This window comes from Chinchilla lanigera, unplaced genomic scaffold, assembly GCF_000276665.1.
Source record: "Chinchilla lanigera isolate Chin_1 unplaced genomic scaffold, ChiLan1.0 scaffold00046, whole genome shotgun sequence".
Taxonomy (NCBI): Eukaryota; Metazoa; Chordata; class Mammalia; order Rodentia; family Chinchillidae; genus Chinchilla; species Chinchilla lanigera.
Window position 1 is genome coordinate 16,588,795 of NW_004955447.1, and position 20,985 is coordinate 16,609,779.

A 20,985-nucleotide genomic window follows, 5' to 3' on the forward strand; every position below is an offset into this window, starting at 1 on the left:
TTCACTTTTGCAACTCTGAGCCTTCAGAGAGTGGGGTCCTGGTAGTTCCGGTGAGGTCATCAAGCCACCGTTTCTACAGTCCTGTTGTAAAGCCCTTGACTTCTCTTTAATGTTTTCATCAGCCAAGCTCTTCTCTACTCTGCCTCTGCAGGTCCCAATTTTACTGTCCTTCCTTTCTGGCCACACTCAGAACGTTTTCAAACCTTCAGCTGGACCGTTTGCTCTTGACTCACAGTGTAGAGAGACCTCAAAGCTCCGACAGTACCCGAGCCTCAGCCTGAGTGTTATGCTGCTGTGAAATTTCCTCTGCCAGGTTAATACTTACTCCAGTGCCCTTAATCTCAGTCCCCTGCAATGTCTCCAGACATGAGCAAAAGGGAGACAAATTTTCTGGCATAGCATAACACACATGGCCTGGAGTCCAACTGCCAAGGAGTCCTTCTTCCCAACTCAAACCTCTTGAGCCTGATCTTTACCAGCTGTATTACCATCAACATTCTGGTCTTCCGAGCTCGACTACAGTCTCACATCAAGCTCAGCTCACAGCATTCCACGGCTGCTTCTCTGGCCCACAGCTCCTGAGAACCAGCTCCAAGGGCTCCTGAACCACATGCTCAGGCAGTCACAGCAACGACCCCACTGATCTGGTACCAAAAACGGCCCCAGATACTTTCCTCATCACTGGAACACAACACCCGAGACTCACAACCAGAAGGAGCAGAGGTTTACTTTGGGTTACCGTTCGCACAAGTTTCACTGCACAGTCAGCTGGCTCTAAGGCAGGGCGGCCTGGCAGAGGGGCCTCACAGAGGCCTGGCAGAGGAGCACTGCTCACGACAGAGCGGGCAGGAAGCAGAGAGTGATCACAGGAGGAGAAAGGGCAACAGGCCCTTCAGGCCACATTCCCAGTGACCCTCCCCTGACCAGGCTTCTAACCATCGGCAGATCGGTCCCCTGGGGAGCACCATGTCTCCAAGATCCAACCAACATCCAAAGGCCCCACCTATAATCACGTGAAGCTTCGGGGGGACACCTAGATATAAACCCTAATGGGGATTCTGCTCTTCCTCTCTCTCCCCCATATTTTATTACTTCTTGACTTCCGTAAGCTCCTCATCCCTTTTTGGGAAACAATGGTGAAAATACAATAAAGGAAGCTTAGGTACAAGCATTTGAAATTGGCAGAAAGTGAAGGGCATCTTGTTTGACTTCGTGTAAGTAACTCTCTAAAACCCAATTCTGCTGTATTTTGGAATGAGACCAGTGGGATAATTAGCAACTGTGTCTGTCTAGATTATTCACTGTGACACAGTCTCTAGCTCAAACTTCCACTTGGCTTTGTCTTGTGTTTTGTTTTTTGTTTTTTGTCTTTTATCTTTTCTTCCAGTACCAGGAATCGAACTCACGACCTTGCACTTGTCAGGCAGGCACTTTGCCACTAAGCTAAATCCCCAGCCCCAGCTTTGTCTTGTTTTCATTCACTCAAAATGTGATTCAGACAAAACAAACACCAGAGCTCCTCCGGACTTCAGATATTTCGTCTCAGCCCAGGGTCGAAATACTGACATCTGTGACACCTGGCTTCCTGTATTTACATGCTGTGCTTTCCATGGTACATGCAGTCTTATATCCTTTATCTCGTACACATAAAGAAGCTTTTCATGCACCCTCAGAATGAACTGGATCGAAGTACACTTTGTCACTGTCCTCCTTTACTTCTCATCTATCTCTTTTTAGTCAGACAAGTTCATTTCATTTCCAGTTTGTGTCACTTCCAAAGCAAAATCATTGTGGAAAGTATCTCTGCCAGGCCTCTCCCTGAGATTTAAAAAACCAGTGCAGTGATACAATCTTCCATTTTTTATTTTTTTTTCAGTGCCAGGGACCAAACTCAAGGCCTTATATATGGGAAGTAAGCACTCTACCACTGAGCTACACCCCTAGTCCCAGTTAACATTTCTCAAGATGGAAGTATATTTCCACGAGCAAATTTCTACTGTTTGGTTCTTCCTAGGCAAAGCCCAGAACCCTGACTCTGTCCCAGGGCTGTGAAGAGCAAGTGGTGCCGGGCAAGAGCAGAGCTGGGGACATCGTCCTCAGGGAGCTTACCGAGCACTAATCCGTCTCTGGGAAATTCCCATCTTGAGTCATAAGGCAGCTGCATCGGGTCCACATAAATATATTCATGTCCGTCAGGGCTGATCGACTCAATGACCCTCCAGCGAATTTCGTACCTCGGTTTCTACAAACGAGCAGGACAGGTAACCGGTGAGTTGTCTAAGTCCCAAGACACCAGAACTTCACCGCAGCAACAAAGTGTCTGGATGCATGGGAGTCCAACACCATCCATCCCGCTTGTCATTACTGACCCCTTCTCTGTGCTGAGCGCTGCCCTAAGCCCTCTGTTCTTACTCTCATTGGATTCAAACACTTCAGTGCTTTGAGAAAATACCTACCTGCTTCCAAATGACAACCAGGACAATAAGCGAGATGATCACAATCACCAACAGCACCAGCACTGCAGCCGCCACCGTGAGTTCAGAATGCAGGGCTAGAAGACAAAGGGAGACTCAGTGGGGCATCCCCTCCAGGTACCGGGGAGACAGGAAGTTGGTGGCTGTGCCTGGTCAGAACCTCTCACTGACTCTCTGGGCCATTTTAGGGGTGAGCAACGTCGTCTCCCAAATACCTGTACCCATGAAACTACACCAACTCTTCCTATGAAAGAGCAATGGACAAAATTCAGTCTCTACACTTTGTCCAAAGATGCTTCAAGAATAACCTTCCAGACAGAATCTGACCAGGAATAACACGGATAAGTGAGACCGAGAGCTTCTGCAAGTGCAGAAACCTCACTTTCTAAGCTTCACTACAAAGGGCAGGTTGAAAAGGTGCGTTTTGCTCCAACTGCTTTTGCCCTCATTCAACTTGTCTTTAGAGAATTCAAGCTGTCTCCATTGTGTGAGCAGCAATGAGGTGGAAGATCCTTCTTCTTCTGTCCTCACCCCACACACAGACGCTCGGGCTAGAGCCTGAGCAGCGACACTAGGAGACAAACAAACGGCCACTGCGCTCTGCAAGATGCAGCTCTGTCTGTGAGTCTAAAAGAAAGGCCCTGGTGCCCACGAAAGGCCTTTTAGCGCTTTCAGCGCTGAATTTCTGCCTTCCTTCCTACCCCACCCGATCTGGGTTCTGCTCCACTGAGGAAGACGGGGCTCAGCTGATGACCTGCTGCCATCTGACTACCAAGCGACTTACTGGGAACCACCAGCTTCAGCTCCCGGCTGCCAGACCCAAGGAGATTCTTGGCCACACATCGAACTGCAATGGTTTCCTCCACCTTGGCGAATGTCACTCGGCCCTCCACAGTACTCCTGCCCTGGGCTTGTGTCTCCGTGATGATATTCGAGACGTTGTTGGCCAAAACTGTCCATGAAGTTTCATTATTACATCTAGAGGGAAAAGGACACAAAGGTAGATCCAATGACTGGGAGTCACGGTGTGAACAGAACAGTGATCTTGTCTGCACCTCTGACGCTGACTACACCTGGGGGCAGTGGCGGCAGGCTGTGTGCATTCACATTAGAACACGTCTGCACACACTCGAGTGGAAATAACCTGCCCGTGGATAACTGACTGTTAACTGTTTGGGAGGAGGCAGACGTAAACATGTTCAGTACAATATTCTGCGGATCCCACACTTTGAACCCAAGAGCAAATCGAGCAGCTTAACATGAAGTGTGTTTCACAGTCCCCATCTCCCACCCTTTCGAAAGGCCTGGCTGTCCCCTCTCACCACACACTGGAAGAGCCTGGAGACGTCACTCAGGTGGGGTAACCCTCAGAATTGAGCAACAAGAGCTGCATTTGTGCCACAGCCAGCGTCCAAGTCACCCCTTAGCCCTCACAGAAGGGGCTAGGAGTGAGGCATCTGGACACAGTCAGTGGCCAGGGTGAAAGGAGGAGCACGCAGCTCGCAGGTCTACAAAGACGGAGGAGGCCGGGCACCGCAGCGCACACCTGCACGCCCAGACCCGAGCCCAGCCCGTGCAACCTCTCAGATCGTGTCTCCAGATGAAAAAGGGCTGAGGATGCGGCTCAGCACAAAGGCTCTGGGCTCAAGTTGCAAACATCCGACCAAAAGGGCTGAGGAGTTAGCGGGAAAGGGGATGTGGAAGTTAATGCTGTCAAACAGTAGCGAGGGGACGAAGGAGAAGGCAGCCACACAGGCGCGGCTTCCATCTCTGTCTCCGCGCCAGCGTGGCCAGGAGAGTTCCCGGAACGTGAGGCAAAAATATGAGCCAGGGTGGTACAGCTCTTCACAGGACCGAGGTTCCTAAGACACCTTTGTTCACATTAGAGACCCTCCGAGGGTCTGATGGAAGCCTTCTCCACAGAAGAATCACAAATACAAAAAAGACCCAGCCAAAGCAATAACATGCATCTGAGGTCCTTCCTGTCGAGGCGAAAACATTCTGAGCACCGGTTTCCATACCTCTTAATGTCCCTGCAGACCATCCACTCGATGTCAGGAAGGGGCAGGCCTTCCGCCGTGCACCTCACCGTCTGGCCCCCGCCGGAGCCGTGGTGGTCGTCAACCAGGTCCAGGATGGCTGAGGGAACTGCGGGAGGTGGAAGAAGTCAGCACCGAAACGTTCGCGTCCCAGACCTCGGGGGCTTCCAGATGGCCCGTGAGCATGGGGGCCGCTGGGCCTACACAACCCGGGGGTGAGAGGGGACCCAGCCCGCCGAGTCTCCCTCCACCTTAGAGCATGCACAGTTTCAGTGTTTGGGGATTTGTGCCTGCGATGCTCCAAATCTGGTAGGAGGACTATGAAACGTGTCTGTGGTCATCCGGCTCGAAAGCAGAGGTGTCTCTTCAAGTTACCTTAGGGCTTGGAATTCCACGAATGGGTCCAGCAAAAGATAATGTACAGCAGCGTTTACCCAAGTGTGTGTGTAGGGGAGTTATATCAAGTTTTAAAGATTGTTAAAACTCTGTGGTCAGTATGGCTAATGCCCACACCACAAATCTACTTCACAGATCCAAAGAGCCCACCTAAGACTGCCCCTGGCACAGAGTAGAGCTCGATGCCCGGGGTTGAACCTCGATCTCCGTCAGCTTTGGCGGGGACCACTGTGCAGAGCCTACCAGGGGAGCTAAGCAAAACTTCTCAGAAAAAGGCCGCAGTAAGTGTCCTAAGTACGACAAAGCTACCCTGACGCGTGACATCTCCAGGCCCTGCTTTCCCTCTGAACTGTGCCTTCACCACCCTAGCCTCAGAGAGCAGCTCCTGGCCCCTGGGAGAGAGCCACTCTCCGAGCTCCGCCGCCTTCCTGCCGCCCTTCCATACCTTGCGTCAACAGTTCAAACGTGTAGCTCTTCACGTCATCCTCATTCTGAACCACAATGGTATAATGGCCACTGTCTTCTTCCTTCGCCCGGATCAGCTTCAGTTTGCTTCGATACCTTAAAAGAAACAGGCTTTGTTTCAACCCGCAGTAGCTTGTTTGAATAAATTCCAGTTGTTTAAGCAGCTACCATCTTCAAATTGAACTTCGCTTTTGTAATTTCTTGTCTGTATCATCTCTTTTCTGCAATTCTCAACGGTTTCCAGATACTGAATGTCTGAGTCAGAGACATGATTCTCAAAGCTGGGTGTGACGGCACACACCTGTAGTCCCAGCCGTCAGGAGGCTGAGGCAGGATGATCGCTATGAGTTAAAGGTCAACATGGGCTACTTAGCGAGTCCAAGGCCAGCCCGGACTACCTAATGAGGCCCTGTCTTAAAAAAAACAAAAGGAAAACAAAATCTTGATTTTTACCCCCTAAAAAAATAACCCCCGAAATATCCATCACTTGGACGATTTGGCCAAACAGTGGAACACTGTGAGAAGAGAACGAAGACGCTGTCCATCTGCTGATTTGGACAGCAGCCCGGGGTATAGGCTGCTGCTCCTCTACATTTGCCGAGAGACTCTGGAAGGTTCCATAAGAACCTAAGGAAACTAGGGGCTGGGGATTTAGCTCAGCGGCAAAGCGCCTGCCTGGCAAGCGCAAGGTCGTTGAGTTCGGTTCCTGGTACCGGAGAAAAACCAAAACCAAAAAAAAAAACAAAACAAAAGAACCTAAGGAAACTAACACGTGGAGTGGAGGGGTAACCGGACAGACGGGGAGAGGAGCAGACGTGGCTCTTACAACACCGCCTCTTGGTGTTTGTTTCTGAGGCACGGGGTTCTATCATCAACTCAAAAAGAAAGTGAGAACAAATAACTTCTTCACACTTTCCTAAAAGAGTTTCCCCAGAAAGATTTATGCGCGTTGTACATGATACTGACATTGCATGTGCACATAACAGTTTCCCATTTGACTTTTACAAAACGTCACAGTTACCAGGCATAGGAGTACATGCCTGTTATCCCAGCACTCAGGAGGCTGAGGCACGCCACCCCAGGCTGCACCTCAGAATCAAGGTGGGCCTGGTTGACCTAGCCACCACCAAAATCACAATATGCAGAGGCAGTGAGAACAGAAAAGATAAAGCCCTGGTCATGAAGTACGAAGAACCTGGACACTACTGCAACGCTCCCTGCCTGGGTTTCCCTCTGTCTGCAAAGGGAACACAGCCCACAGCAAGCCATTCTGGGAATCTGTTAAATGAGGTTTGGGTAGGAAAGTACAGGGTAGGCCCAGAAGCCCCGGGCAAATACTGCGGAGGCTGGGCCTGCGGAGGGGACAGCAGGCGGGTGGGGTTTTCCTGTTAGGCCCATCGCCTAGCTTCCGCACCGGGTCCCGTGGAGCCCCTGGGACACAGCTGCTGCCGACGCCCCATGAGCCTCTGCGGCCCACTGTCTGCACTTGCTCGGCCGAGAAAGCAGCGGGCCCCTGGTTTCAAGCTCCGTGAAACCGGACTCCCCACTCACATGCCCCTCCTTAGGTATCCTGGCCCACAATCATTAAGAGCTCAAAGCAATTTGCATGTGCTGAAGGGTTCTCAAGTCACGGTAACAGGCAGCTTTCCAGAACCAGCCCTGGCAAGCACGGCTCTTCGCTGCTGTGGATGACAGCCTGGAGAAGGTGCTCAGTCTCCTCCGCAGTGGTGGCTGAGCCGGGATCACCCGTTCCACTTTGGCTTCACAGCGGGGGCACAGTTCCTGGTTGGCAAGCTGCCCACCCTCCTTTCATGTCAGCAGGAAGCCTGGGGTCGGGAGCCCACTCCCCTCATCCCGGTCCCATCAGCATGCTGCGGGGGTCTTCAGAGCCCAGGTTCCGGGCCAAGGTGTGGCTCAGGGACGCAGCAGTGCACATGCAGCCTGCACAACGCCTTGGGATCGATCCCCGGTGCCCCCCAAAAAATTTTTTCTTTGGTCTAATTCATTTTCTCAGATGCTGCTTCTCAAGTGCACGTGGAATGCAGTTCAGAAAAAAAGAACGCAAAAGCTGGAGCTCAGTGAAAGGATGAAGTCAAGTCCTCTTGACTGCAACTCAGAACTCAGGACTGAGCTGTGCTTCCTCGAATGACTGCCCACGAGGGCCTCTGGCAGAATGAGCTGGGCCTTCTGACTCCTGGATCCCAATCGCAGCTTGAAACTGCACCAGGGGATGGGGCTGGACCTCCCTGCAAGAGGCCCTGGATTTGATCCTCAGCAACACGCACAGACACACACAAAAAAGACTGCAAGAGACCTCGAGAGAGCATGTCACCCAACTCCTTGCCTTGAAAACATGAGGTCCTACTAATCCCGGTGAGGGACTCGAGGCTGCCTGGCTCACCTAAAGCTCCACAGCTAATAAGATGAGAGAGCGAGCAACCGTTCTCCTGAAAAAGCAGGGATCCGAGTCAGCTGTGGAGGCTGTAATCCCAGCACTCTGGGAGGCTGAGGCAGGAAGACTGCAAGTTCTAGCCCAGCCTGGACAACCTGAAGACTTACAGAGACCCTTTCTCAAAATTTAGGGAAATAAAAAAGGACAGGGACCCAGATGCCTCACCATAAATCTCGCCCCTAAGCAAACACAGCCAGCTCTACCGATTTTTCCTGTAGAATCACTGACTGGGGCAAATGTGTTCCAAATTTAACTGGTGGTGTTTTGATTCTAATAACTGTCTTACCAGAAATGTCTACTTTCAGATATTCAATCCAAGTGAGTCTAATTTCATCTTTCCTCCACCCGTGGGTGGATCCAGAAACCTGGCTTTCATGGGGACAGGGATTTTTTTCTTTCTTCTCAGCAGTAAACATTTACCAGCGTCCCAGTGTCACAATGCAACGCTACACTTAGAGTTACTTGATTTCCAACCACTTCTCAGCTCAGATCACGTTTGCCAGTGGACTTCTGGTTGGCTTGTGAGACAGGCACTGACCTCCATCTCTCCAGGCACACACAGGTTAAGAAGGGACACTTGGACCAGGCTCAATGGCACACACTTGTAATCCCAGCACTCCGGAGGCTGAGGCAGGAGGATTGCTAGTTCAAGGCCAGCCTGGGCTACATGGTAAGCTCAAGGCTGGCCTGGTCTACATAGTGAGACCTTGTCTCAAAAAAAGAAGGAAGGAGAGGAGGAGAAAGGAAGACATATTTGGAGGGCACGTTCTCTACCTTATTTCCCGAATCTTCTCCACATCAGTGGTGATCTCAGTGAGATTTTCGATCAGAGTCAAGTTGTCCTTCAGCCAAGAGATCCGGGGAGGCGGGTAGGCCTGTATGTCCACCACGAAATGTCTGACCTCATGCAGATTGACAGATTCCGTGTGGCCAAAGGTGGGCTTGATCTCCACGAACCCTTTCTCTGCACAGGGAAGAGTCACAGTACACAGTGATTATCGCCTCTGGAGCCCGAGCAGCCCGGCGGACTTGGGAAAGCAGGACGTACCGTGCACAGAAATGCTGACTTTCTTCATTTCTTTGACATCCTCGGTGGCATGACGAGCAATGCACTCATAGTCTCCGCTGTCTTTCACTGTGGCCTCAGGGACTGTCAAGGTGTACACCAGCTTGATGGTCGGAAATCTGATTTCCTGCAGGTTCAGGATGCCTTTGCCTTTCTACAGCAGAGAGGAGGGAAGATGGCTTTTAAAAAGGCGGCTCCTGGGGGATTCCCCAGCACTGCGCATCAGGAGGTGTGGGCTGGGACAGCGGGTGGGGATGTCGCCAGGAAGGTGTCTGTACGGGAAACCTCTAGACTTCTCGATTTTGCTGTAAATCTGAATCTGCTCTAAAATATAAAGCTGAAAAACTCAAAAGCAAAAAGCTGCTCCTCAGAAAGTCACCCTTTAAGGGGATTAATGGGCTGAGGGCGTGGCTTGCTGGTACAGCACTTGCTTGCCATGCCCAGTGTCCTGAGTTCAATCCCCGGTACTGCTAAAAGGTTGTTCAAAATTTAAAAAATAAATAAAAGGACATTTTAATGACATCTAAAAGGATATCTAATGATGTTTAGTGACATATGACATATTTATCACACTGGTGAAGGGAAAAGGATATGGCAAAGTACCATGTAAAGAATAATATCTATTAATTACTAAACGTTTATGTATAAAACTTTGTAAAGGATTTATCTTCCTGAAATCTGAGCAGTGTGATGCTCTGCGAAGTTACTTTTCCTCTGCTTCTGTATATTTTATAAAGTTTCAGTGATAAACCTACGTTACTTGGGTGATCAGGGAAAACAGCACTTCGGCCAGGCAGAGTGACACATTCCTGTAATCCCAGCACTCAGGAGGCTGAGGCAGGAGGATCACTGTGAGTTCTAGGCCAGCCTGGGCTACACAGTGAGTTCAAGACTAGCCTGGGCTACACAGAGAGACCCTGTCTCAAAAATATAAGCAAGTAAGTAAGTAAATAAATAAATAAAATAAAGCAGCACTTTGATCATATTTTTCTGACCCCAATGGCATGTGTTTTGGTTTGGATAAAAACTCCCCTCCCACCATAAATGAAAAATGGTAGGGATGGGAGGCAGAGGTCTGGAGAACCTCAAGGATGTGCCCTCAGTGACAGACAGACAGACTCCAACGCGGGTGTTCTGGGCACACGCCACCCCGTGTCCTGAGGGCACCTACCAGGACTCCAGGGTAAGTCCACTGAAGGTCAACCACTTCGTTGTTAAAGACGGCACAGGTGACCGAGATCGTCTCCCCTGACTTATACACAGTCTTCAGAGCTTCCATCTCTAGATCCAGCTGTGATGCAGCTATACAAACATAGATACAGATATATAAATACATAGATACATAGATATGCATGTATGTATATACGCAAGGGTTTAAACATCTATAGTACAGTTACACTCTTGTAAGATTTGGGTTTAAGAAAATCCTGAAAAACCCTGATGAAAGAAACTCTGACAGTGGGGCTGGGGATTTAGCTCAGTGGCATAGTGCCTGCCTGGCAAGTGCGATGTCGTGAGTTCGATTCCTGGTACCGGAAAAAAAACAAACAAAACAAACAAACAAGAAACTCTGACAAAAAAAAAAAACCTGAAAAGAGCCAGGGACATAGCTCAGCAGGACAGCACCTGCCTGGCAATTCCAAGGTCTTGAGTTTGATTCCTGGTACCAAAAAAAAAAAGGAGAGAGAGAAAGAGAGAGAGAACCCTGAAAAAACTCTGACAAAACAACACATCAAGTCCTTGTCTCAAAAAAATCAGTAAAGAAAAACAAAACAAAACAAAAAACCCCAAACCTCTGAGACCAAGGTGTGGTGTGACTCCTATAGTCCCAGCATTCAGAAAGCTGAGGCAGGAGGTTCCCAAGTTCAAGCCAGCTTGGGCTACACAGCAAGACTCTGTCTAAAAAAGCAATCAAATAAACAACCCTGAGTGGTAGTTTGCCAACCAGTGTGACTCACACAGAATTCGGAAAATCGGAGCGGCCTTGACCTCAAGTTGCTATACACTTGGCACGTGGCTGTAGAGCAGAACCACAAGTCATAAAAAGAAATTCCAGTAAGAGAGAACGCCGGCCCCTGAGCACGCATGCGGCTCTCGTTCACTGAAGCACGCGGTCACCCAGTCACTACCGAGCGACACCGCTCTGGGCGCCTGGTTCCTGTCCCTTCAGTTCCTTCTGCCCCGCTCTGCTCTCCGCTATCCGCAGGGCCTTCCTGAACCCACACAGCGCCTGGCACAAAATAAGCCCTCACAGAAAGTCAATCGGCAGCTCTTGCTGCTGCCACATCCTCACGGAGCTCCATAAATCTCGGCCCCAGCATGTCCTCCTTCCCCGCTCACGTTAACCGGTACATCAAAGGGATGGGATCTACAGCCTGCAAGGACGGCTTTTCCTCAGAACGGAGATCACCTCATTCTTAAGGTGCTATAATTAACCTAGGCATCCAGCCGCCTGGGGTGTTCGTCTTTAGGGTCTCTATAGTCAAGAATGTGAATCACAGAGTAAGAGGCTTATGTAAGAAAAAATTCCTTACAGCATTTGAAGTCAACCAATGAAAATGGAAACCTACATGTGTAAGCAAGCTTTAGCCCTTAGCGACTCTAAGCTTTGTATTGTTATAGCCACAGAGGTCAGCCGCGTTGTACGGTCAAGGTGGCGCCCTCAATCCCCAGACCAGAATTCCAACTTCTATCACCAGTGATGAGAATTAAATTAAAAACCCTACCTGCACCCGATGCTATTTGTATGTAAAGAAGGAGAGAGAGCGTACAAGTACCTTTCAAAGTAACAATGTTAAATAGCATTGTCTGGAACGTCCTGCCTCGGACGGCGGCCTCGCAGAAGTAGGGCCCCATGTTGAAGGTCCCATTGAAGCCCTGCTTGCTGTCGAACGAGGCTGCCACCGGCCCCTTGCTGTTGTGTAGGGTCACTGGAGTCTTGGGGTCCGTCGTGCGGCAGGGGATGATGGCAGAGTCATCGCTGTCTGCGAGGACTATGTAATCTGTCATTTCTAGAGGCAGGAAGGCCACATCCGGGTCTGTGGTTTAAGTAAAACAGAAGAAGCTATTAGGCACTGATTTCACTTTTACACGTGTACACAGAAGCTATCCCACCAGCATTACTCTTTCTTTCCTTTTATGTGTGTGTGTGTGTGTGTGTGTGTGTGTACGCACACATGTGCAGGGGATGGAAGCCAGCGCCCTGCACAGGCCGGACAAGCGCTCTTTCCCTGGGCTCCACCCACAGCCCAGCATCATCCCCTCAGCTACGAACTGCACTTTTATTCGTACCCCCAGGAGCGTCAGCACATCGACCTAACCTAACCTCGGCCCGATTTTAACAAACCCAGGCTCCTGCTGTTCTCTTCACAGCAGGGAGAAATCCCTCCACATTTAGAGAACTCCAGGGAAGGAAGCTAAGTGAAGCATTTACATGGGAAATTGGGGTGACATTCTAAATACCTGTCCTTTGTTTTTTCTTTTTTGTTTTTTTGAGACATGGTCTCACTATGTGGCCCAGGCTGACTTCAAACTTGAAGTGATCTTACCACCTATCTCAGTTGCCTACAACACTCCTGCCTCAGCCTCCCCAGTGCTGGAACTTCTTTTTTTAAACCGAGTCTCCAGCTTTAATTTGCTCCCCAGCATACTAGGATTGCCGTCACTCAGATGTGTTCAGAGTTCCAAATCCTCTAACTCTGTTACCAAACATGTCACCAAGTAAAGCTGCCAATTAATTTCAGGTTAAAAGATACAGAATGATGTCCCCCACACAGCAGCCGGCATCCTCAGCAACCCCTACTGCCTAAGGAACGGCTAAGTGACAGCAGGGTCCTCTTCACACAGACGTGGACATCACCAGGGCCTCTCAGTGCAGCGAGGAGCACGGGCAGGGCCAAGCCTGGGGCCCGTGCGGCTGCTGTGGGAAATCACCCCACGGTCTTCCGACCGCGGGGCCCAAAGCCCCACACAAACAAGGTCACCCTCCCAGGAGGCTTCCTGCCAGCGGCAGTGCCGAAGTGAGGCTCCACCCACGCCCCAGAGAAAGGGCGCAGGCGCACAGACGGTCCTCCCCTCTCTGCACGCCTTTTTTTCCCCCCTGGTCTTTTCGAGACAGGGCCTCACTATGCAGTTCAAGCTGTCCTTGTCTTTTTTTTTTTTTTTTTTTTTTTGTCTTTTTTTGAGACAGGGTCTCGCTCCGCAGTTCAGGCTGGCCTTGAGCTCACTTTGTAGCCCAGGCTGGTCTCAAACTCACAACGATCCTCCTGCCTCAGCCTCCCGAGTGCTGGGATTACAGGCGTGTGCCACCACGCCCGGCTTCAGGCTGTCCTTGAGCTCACTTGATAGCCCAGGCTGGCCCTGAACTCACAGCAATCCTCCTGCCTCAGCTTCCTGAGTGCTGGGATTACAGGCGTGCCTACCACGCCCGGCGGATCCCATCTTGCTCCTGTTTTGGCATCTGGTTCTCAGATGGCACGGAGCAACATCAGCATGAGTTTCCCCGACATTCTGGTTAAAAAGATGCAGAAAAATCCCTTGCAATTCATCAAGAGTACGTGCACACTTGTACTGAATCTGAACACTGGGGGCCGCTTGCTTGAAAGCTGCTGCAGTGAACTGTGTGACACCAAGCCACCTCTACTGCCTCCAGCAGTGGACACGTGGGCATCTGCTGAGCTTCACTGAAATGAACAGAGACGAGCAGAGTTCGGGTATCTGCACCACACAAAGGACATGCCGTGCAGCTTTGAAACGTGAACAATGAAATTCTTAGTAATGACTGACGCACTGTATTTAATTCTATATGTCCTGCCTCTGAGTGACACACACCTGTAGTCCCAGCTACCTGGAAGGCTGAGACAGGAAGATCCTTTGAGCCTAAGAGTTTGAGGTGAGACTCAGGAATACAATAAGACTCTGTTTCAAAAGCAGTAGCAAGGTAGGTGTGGTAGCCCAGGCCTCTAATTCCAGTACGAGGTGGGCTGAGGCAGGAGGAGCATCTTGAGTTCAAGGCCAGTGTGGGCTACATAGCGAGTTCAAGGCCAGCCTGAACTACATCGCAAGACACCGTCTTCAAAAAAAATTGTGTGTTCTCCACTTTTCAATTTTTTCCAATAAATACTGAACGTTTCATTTAAAAAGACGCCTTAGTACAATGAGCAGGAGACCCGGGGTGAGAAGCAGCGCGGTCCCGGTACGCCCACTCACCCGGCACGTAGATGTAAAGGTGCCTGCCCTCCACCTCGCCCTCCTCCGTCTCAGTGTGGTTGTAGTAGCAAGTGTACCAGCCGGTGTGCGCCGCCGAGGCGCTGGCCACCTCCAGCACCGCCACGAAAAGGCCGCTGTTGTTCTCCTCGCTTCTGACGTCCACGTCGGGGACCTCGCCTGGAGTGGCGGGGTACTTCCAGCCCACCTCGCTCTCCCCAAAGCAGCGCAGAGAGAAGGACGAGTTCAGCTGCACGACCTTCTCGTTCTCACTGGGCAGGACGGAGGGGAGCGAGAGCTGGCCGAGGGCGAGGCTCAGTCCTGTCAAAGGAAGCGCGCTCTGAGCAGGAGGCAGCCAGCACGGCGGCCTCGTCCGGAGGACCGGGAGCCGCAGCAGCAGCTCCACAAACAAAGCCCGTTTCTACCCCAAAAGCCGGTGGTCTGGATGCCCGTGAAAAGGCCCCAGTACAGCAGCGGCTGCAGCTGCTAAGAGCAGCTTCACTGAAGGCTTCACTGCCCTCCCCAGCCCCTCCCCACCCCCCAGCCACTCAGATGGACGGAGGACTCTGACTCCAGGTCTCCCGCTCCATACTCCCGACTCCTCTGTGCGGCCATAAACATCCCAAGATGTCCTGGGCTCGAGCACATACGGGCCCCGACCACGCACATCCCTGCAGAAGCTTCCCTTAAAGGGGGGGCGCGAGTGCCCCAGCACAAAGCAGGTCTGTGCACCCGCCTCGCTGCCCCGCGGGGGCTGCGCATTCCTAATGACTTCCGGGAGCCTGGGTGGGACAATGCGGACTTTAATCCTCACATAACGAAGGAAGTCCACAAACTAAAACTTCGTCAGCTTCAGTCGAGCTTCCCTTGGCCGTAAAACAGCCAGAAGAGATACCAGGACTTCATTATCAGCGAGGTGTCTTCGCCCTCCCTTGAAACCTAACTTGGGAGCCACACCCTATGTCAGCGTGACCACGGCCCTCTGCAGGCCGTTGGGACGAAGGCTGCCTGCGTCTGGGCCAGCTGTCGCCCTGTAGGTGGGGGCACGCAGCGGAGGTTTATGAGACAGCCCCTCGCTGTGTAGTTCAGGCTGGCCTTGAACTCACTGTGTAGCCCAGGCTGGCCTTGAACTCGCAGGGGTCCTCCTGCCTCAGCCTCCCGAGTGCTGGGATTACAGGCGTGCGTCACCACATCCGGTTCTGCTCGGTGGAGTTTAGAACTACAGTACTAACTCTCTTAAGTCTACCACACTGAGTGAACTCCCCAGACAAGAAAAGCGTGGGTCAGTACCTACGCATCTGCATGGTCACTCAGAAAGTCCAACAAGTGGCCCCAATGGACGAGAAAGAACGGCCTAGGGTCCAATGGCCTAGGGTCCCCCAAGGGCCAAACACTCCTCTATGGATCCCACTCCAAGGGAAGACTCTTTAAAATGGGGTTTTCAAGCAAAGCAAGCCTCCTGCACTAAGGCAGGCACGACCTGGCCAGCAGGAGCTGCTGGGCCAGCGTCTTCCTCTTTCTTCCCTTAAGCATATCTGAACGGATCCAATCCCCGCTCCTGCAGACCCACGTCCAGTAGGGGGCGTGAGGAAGCTGAGTCATAACGAACTCGTGGAGGCGGGGATTACAGATGTCCTCAACCTGCCACTGGAGCGCACTCCTTTTGCGACACTGTCACAGTGGTACCCTAGAGGTCCGTGCGCCCGGGTCTGCAGGACCACGCACAGAGGGGAGGTGGTGCACCCACGGATCCCCGGGACAGGGGCAGGGGAGGGGAGCGCATACCTGTGAGGAGACAGCCGAGCACCAAGACGGCCTGGTGGGACGTCCCCATAGCGCTGGAGAACTGCAAGTCAGAACACAGTGTCAGACGACCGAAAACAACCCCCAAAGCTCCACTTGATTGTTCACGGTACAGGGAGACATCAGAAAAGCAAGATCAGGGGGCCGAGGGGGCCGAAGGGCCGCCAAGTCAGGACAGGGTCTGCAGCCGAAACACCGCGAAGGCCTGCAGCTCTCACTCTGGAAAGTCCGAGTTTACAGTCTAGGAATCCCGCAGAACAGCTCCTTCAGACCCCTTACGCCAGAACACAAAACACAAAGAAATAAGCATCGTGTGTTCTCAGAACTTCTAAACCAGATTGTTAGCCAGGTACGGTGGCGCACGCCTGTAATCCCAGCACTTGGGAGGCTGAAGCAGGAGGATCGGTTGTGAGTTTGAGGCCAGCCTGGGCTACGAAATGAGTTCAAGGCCAGCCTGAACTTCACAGCAAGACCCGTCTCAAAAAGACACACAAAAAAATAATAACCAAAAAAACCCCAGAGCATTGTTCACCGGCGTGAACTGTCGCGGGCATCGTCTTCAGTCCACGTCCTCTACAACCTTTGGCAAGGTTCCTTGGAGTGAAACAAATTTTTTTTTGTTGTTGTTTTTTGTTTTTTGTTTTTTTCTCCGGTACCAGGAACTGAACTCACGACCTTGCGCTTGCCAGGCAGGCGCTTTTGCCGCTGAGCTAAATCCCCAGCCCCGAAACAAATATTTTAAAGCGCCGCTCTGTCGCTCTGATCTAGAGGTTTCGAAGCTCCCGCTGACAACGTCACTTGGCGGGGGCCGTGTGACACCGAGGCCCGCACCAGGCCCGGCCTGGGTCTCTGGGACCTGTGGGGCTCCGAGCAGGGACACGTGGGCATGGCAAGCCAAGGCGCAGGCCGAGTGGGGAACCAGAAGGGAGAGAGAGTGGGGGCCACGCCCGAGACCCCCACACTCTAAGGGCAGAAGGGGCCTCCGAGCTCCAAGAACCAAGCTCTCAAATCCCCAGCTTCCTCCAAAATCTGGGGACGCAGAAGCAGAGGCAGAGCTTAGGTCCAGAAGACGCACACAGGGCAAGCAGCGGGCACCGACACAGGGGGGGGAAACGAGGGGGGGGCGGGTTTGAGGGGCAGGGACGCTGCAGCCGAGGGGGTGACCGCCGAGGGGCTCTTCCGGTCACCTCGGAAAAGGAGACCCCTTCTCTTTAGCTTTATCTTCCCTTTCCCTTCACTTCCCGCAGGACGTCTCTGACTTTTGGGCCTCCGAGCCCCCAAGCTGCACCCCACGCTCGGGTGCGCTGAGCAGGAAAGGCGCGGTGATCACCCCGGAAGCACCGCCACCTCCGCCTTGGCTGGGGAGCACCGGCCCCGCACCCGGCTCACACCCGGGAGCGGCAAGGGGCCTGGACCGGGCATGCACACACTGGACGCCCGGCCGTGTGTTCCGCCCCAGTAAACTGTCCTCTTCGCGGTCGTCTCCGCCTCACCCGGCCTCACCCCAGCTGCTCGTTATCTCTTTGTCGCTTTAGGTAGTGAGAGGATCCAGGAGCTGATAACCCAAGCGCACCAAGTATTTTTGCTTTATAGGTGTGATCCCGGCTTCTCTGAATCCTATCAGGAACATGGAGGGAGAAACACCCGCATGTGACAGATGCAATTCTTGTGGGGAGGGGCAGGGAAGGATAAAAAAATACTAAACCCTCACTGACTAAGCCACAGTTTCATGTGTACGCCATTTCTGTTAAGAATAATCCTGTGGGAGCTGGGCGTGGTAGCACACGCCTGTCATCCCAGCACTAGGGAGGCTGAAGCAGGAGGATCTTGCAAGTTCAAGGTCAGCCTGGGCTACAAAGTGAGCTCAAGGCCAGCCTGAACTGCATAGTGAGACCCTGTCCCAAAAAGACAAAAAACAAAGAGAATAATCCTGTGGGGCCAGAGACATGACTCAGTGGCACAAGTACCTGCCTGGCAATCACAAGGTCCTGAGTTCAATTTCTGGTACAAAAAAAAAAAAATCCTGTGACAGCCAGGTGTGGTGGGTGTGGTGGCACACACCTGCAATTAAAGCACTCGGGAGGCTGAAGCAGGAGGATTGCAGTGAGTTCAAGGCCAGCCTGGGCTACAAAATGAGTTCAAGGCCAGCCTGAACTGCATAGCAAGACCCTGTCTCAAAAAGACAAAAATAGTAAGAATAATAATCCTGTGACATAGTTGTTTTTAAGAAGAGTGGTTGAGGCCCAGAGAGGTTTAGCAAATAACCCAAAGACACAGAGCTAGTGGCCAAGCCAGGATTCTAACACAAAGTCTGTGAGATGCACACACACACACACACACACACACACACACACACGGTCCCGAAGGGAAGGTGGGTGTTCAGCACTGTCCCAAACTGGAACCCCCCCCTGCACCACTGCGCCCTCTGGTGGGAGAAACGTAATTACAGGGCTGGGAACCCAAGCGCCGTTCTCACAGTGCTGCTGGCCGCGGGCTTCAGGGGATCTTGGCAGATGCCGGGGGACACGGGGTGGCCGCAGGGCCCCCGAGCCAGGCTGGCTGCCCGGCTCACCACAATTAGCAGTAACGGCCGTGTGTTTGTACAGACAAATATCAGCCTCCCACTGATAATCCACTTAGCAGACTTCAAAGCGGCTTCCAGCCCAGCTCGCTGTCTTGCATTTTATCACATTTATACCCTGCGTTTCCGCAGCCAGGCCTCCCCGGGACTCAGCTCTCCTGCCTGGCAGAGCTCGGGAGAGGCTCCCGGTGTTCACGTTCCAGCACGGGCTCCGGGCGCTGGCCAGGCCCCAGCAGGTGGCCCTGCGCGTGCAGCCCTGGACCCTCGGCCACGGGGGCCACTCACTGGCCCACCCACTGGGCAGTGAAGACACAGCCCCTGCGCCAGCGGCGACGATGTAAGCTCGGCATCCACCCACCGGGTTTGGGTGAGATTTCAAACTGGCTCTGACAAGAGCCGGTCCTGGCCTGACATCCAGGTGCGCGTGGACCTTCACATCAGTCCTCAGCTGCCACCCGGGCCATTCACTGTGCCCCCCGGGCGGACGAGGGAACCACGGCAGGGGGAGGCTGCCCTCGCCAGGCGCCCTCAGAGACTCTCTGGAAGCCTCGCTGTGCCCGGCACTCGTCCTCCCTGGAGCAAAAGCTCATCCTCGACCAGCTACCCCGTCCCAGAGCTCATCCAAAGTCAGGCGCGCAAATACAAATCACGAGCGAGCTTACACACGCCCAGGCTGCATCAGTGTCCGCAAAGACAAAGCACCTTGTAGGAAGGACAAGTTCCATCAGACCCTGGCTCCTCCCACCGCCTCATCCTTTACATGCCTTCTCTCAGCACACGTCACACCGCGCCCCCGCTGCTCCCGCGTCTGACCATGGTCCGCCTCGCTGGACCTCTCTGCCTCCTCTCCTGCACACTGGGGCGGAGTCCCTGACCCAACGCTTGCTCTCCTGCGCTACGCAAGCGTGACAGAAAGTTTTCATGTTGACGTTTCCCCAGGCTCCTAAGACGTGCTGGAGGCCAGTCACACCGGAGGTGCTACTTCCACTTCTCCCGGCCAGGCTCACACAGCCTGCAGGCTCTCCCACCCACAGGCAGGTAGGTGGGTAAGAAGGCCGAGGCTTCCCAGGCCAGGAGTTCACTGCCCTGCCCCGGCTACCTCAGGTCCATCGACCCTGGACCCTGCGAAGACTGAAGCTGGATGGACACAGCCCCACAAACAAACAAATCTGACTGCAGCGACCCTTTCTCTGAAGTGTGTCACCCACCCCTGCACACGCCCGGGACGTGCCACTGAGGATGACTGCACCAGCAAAGCTGGAGAGTAAACAGACAGCAGACGGCGGCAGCCCCGCCCGCAGCAGAGCTGTTCTCACCAGGCCAGAGCGGCAGCTTCCCTCCCCTGGCAGCACAACACGTCCCACTGCAGGCCACAAACACCGAGGGCCACCCCACCCCACCCCGGCATGATTAAAGGCCACGGACACACACAGCCCCAAAGCCACTGGCGACCTCAAGGTTCAGATTTCTGAGGTTCAGTTAATTTCAGAGCTCCTAAGTTAATTCTAACTGTGAAAATTACACATCTCCCAGGGCAGGGTGGCGCACGCCTGTAATCCCAGCCCTAGGGAGGCTGAGGCAGGAGGATCGTTGTGAGTTCAAGGCCAGCCTGAATTATATAGGAAGACTCTCAATACACATCTTGTTTCCTCTCTGCACCCGTCAGTTCAGTCTCGGAACTTCAGCCCAGGCGACCCAGGTGCAGGTCTCTCACAGCGGCAGCTCCTGCTTTTTTGCAGCGTGTTTCCCAGGAGCTGCACCCACCGGAGCCCGGGCGGCTGTGCGGGTCTCCCGCGGTCCAGCCGGCATTCCAGCGATGGGTGGGCACCAGGCGTTCGCACACGGGGGTGTTTCACAGGAACCCAAACTCACAAACCTGTCTGCTCACTCTGCAGCGGATGTTCCTCCCCGGGAGAATAAAACGACCTTCCTTCTTTTCTTCCCGACTGTGACTAAACTGATGTGGTCGCGAAAGGACCAGCCTTAGGGACAGCACCTTGCAGTGAACCAAGCACTGGGCTGAGGTCATCGAGCCCGAGATACCAGGTCTCCTCACTTATGAGCAGAGCACAAATACTCGGCTAGCTTCCTCACGGGTCCACGCTGATCGCAAACGCTCTGTTCATTATCTAGACGTAGAAGTTTCACCAGTAAGCGGCAGGACTGCAGTGTAGCTCAGTAGTAGGGCACTTGCCTAGCATGCTCCGGGACCTGATTCAATTCCCAAAGCTAAGTAAGTATATGGAGGGCAGGAAACTACGCAAACGTCTACAACATAAATGTCTTTCACCCAGTCTCGCAGCTTCGTAAGAAAGCAAAGCAAGCCTTCGGCTCGGTGCGCGTTCCTCGGGCTCCGCGACACCCAGAGGGTCGTGGCAGTTCTTCGGGTCGGGCAGCAGGTGGCAGTGTTGGTCCAGGGACCGCGTCCCCAGCTTGGCCGAGACGCGGACGGCGCCGCCACGAACTCGGCGCGCGGAGGTCCGAGCGCGGCAGAACCCCGCTCC

General features: G+C 53.1%; 2 protein-coding genes across 3 annotated transcripts in view; one reads left to right on the forward strand and one right to left on the reverse strand.

The window, feature by feature from the left end:
- Nucleotides 1–20,985, reverse strand: part of Pdgfra (platelet-derived growth factor receptor, alpha polypeptide) — a 42,759-nt gene that overhangs the window by 18,143 nt on the left and 3,631 nt on the right. For both annotated transcript variants that reach the window (XM_005392898.2, XM_005392899.2), the window contains exons 2-12: nucleotides 15,883–15,943; nucleotides 14,101–14,418; nucleotides 11,670–11,930; nucleotides 10,064–10,194; nucleotides 8,875–9,046; nucleotides 8,601–8,790; nucleotides 5,355–5,470; nucleotides 4,496–4,622; nucleotides 3,259–3,452; nucleotides 2,457–2,551; nucleotides 2,110–2,242 (exon numbers count right to left, since the gene is read on the reverse strand). In XM_005392898.2, coding sequence (XP_005392955.1) covers nucleotides 2,110–2,242; nucleotides 2,457–2,551; nucleotides 3,259–3,452; nucleotides 4,496–4,622; nucleotides 5,355–5,470; nucleotides 8,601–8,790; nucleotides 8,875–9,046; nucleotides 10,064–10,194; nucleotides 11,670–11,930; nucleotides 14,101–14,418; nucleotides 15,883–15,931 — 1,786 coding nt within the window. In that variant the 5' untranslated portion in view covers nucleotides 15,932–15,943. The remainder of the gene's footprint in view (nucleotides 1–2,109; nucleotides 2,243–2,456; nucleotides 2,552–3,258; nucleotides 3,453–4,495; nucleotides 4,623–5,354; nucleotides 5,471–8,600; nucleotides 8,791–8,874; nucleotides 9,047–10,063; nucleotides 10,195–11,669; nucleotides 11,931–14,100; nucleotides 14,419–15,882; nucleotides 15,944–20,985) is intronic.
- LOC106149490 (phosphatidylinositol 4,5-bisphosphate 5-phosphatase A-like) overlaps nucleotides 16,787–20,985 on the forward strand; it is a gene marked incomplete in the record, with an annotated part of 7,562 nt that continues 3,363 nt past the window's right edge. The window contains 7 exon segments of the mRNA XM_013518490.1: nucleotides 16,787–16,834; nucleotides 17,148–17,358; nucleotides 18,614–18,818; nucleotides 19,256–19,298; nucleotides 19,421–19,519; nucleotides 20,221–20,301; nucleotides 20,776–20,959. Of these exon segments, the coding sequence (XP_013373944.1) occupies nucleotides 16,787–16,834; nucleotides 17,148–17,358; nucleotides 18,614–18,818; nucleotides 19,256–19,298; nucleotides 19,421–19,519; nucleotides 20,221–20,301; nucleotides 20,776–20,959 (871 nt within the window).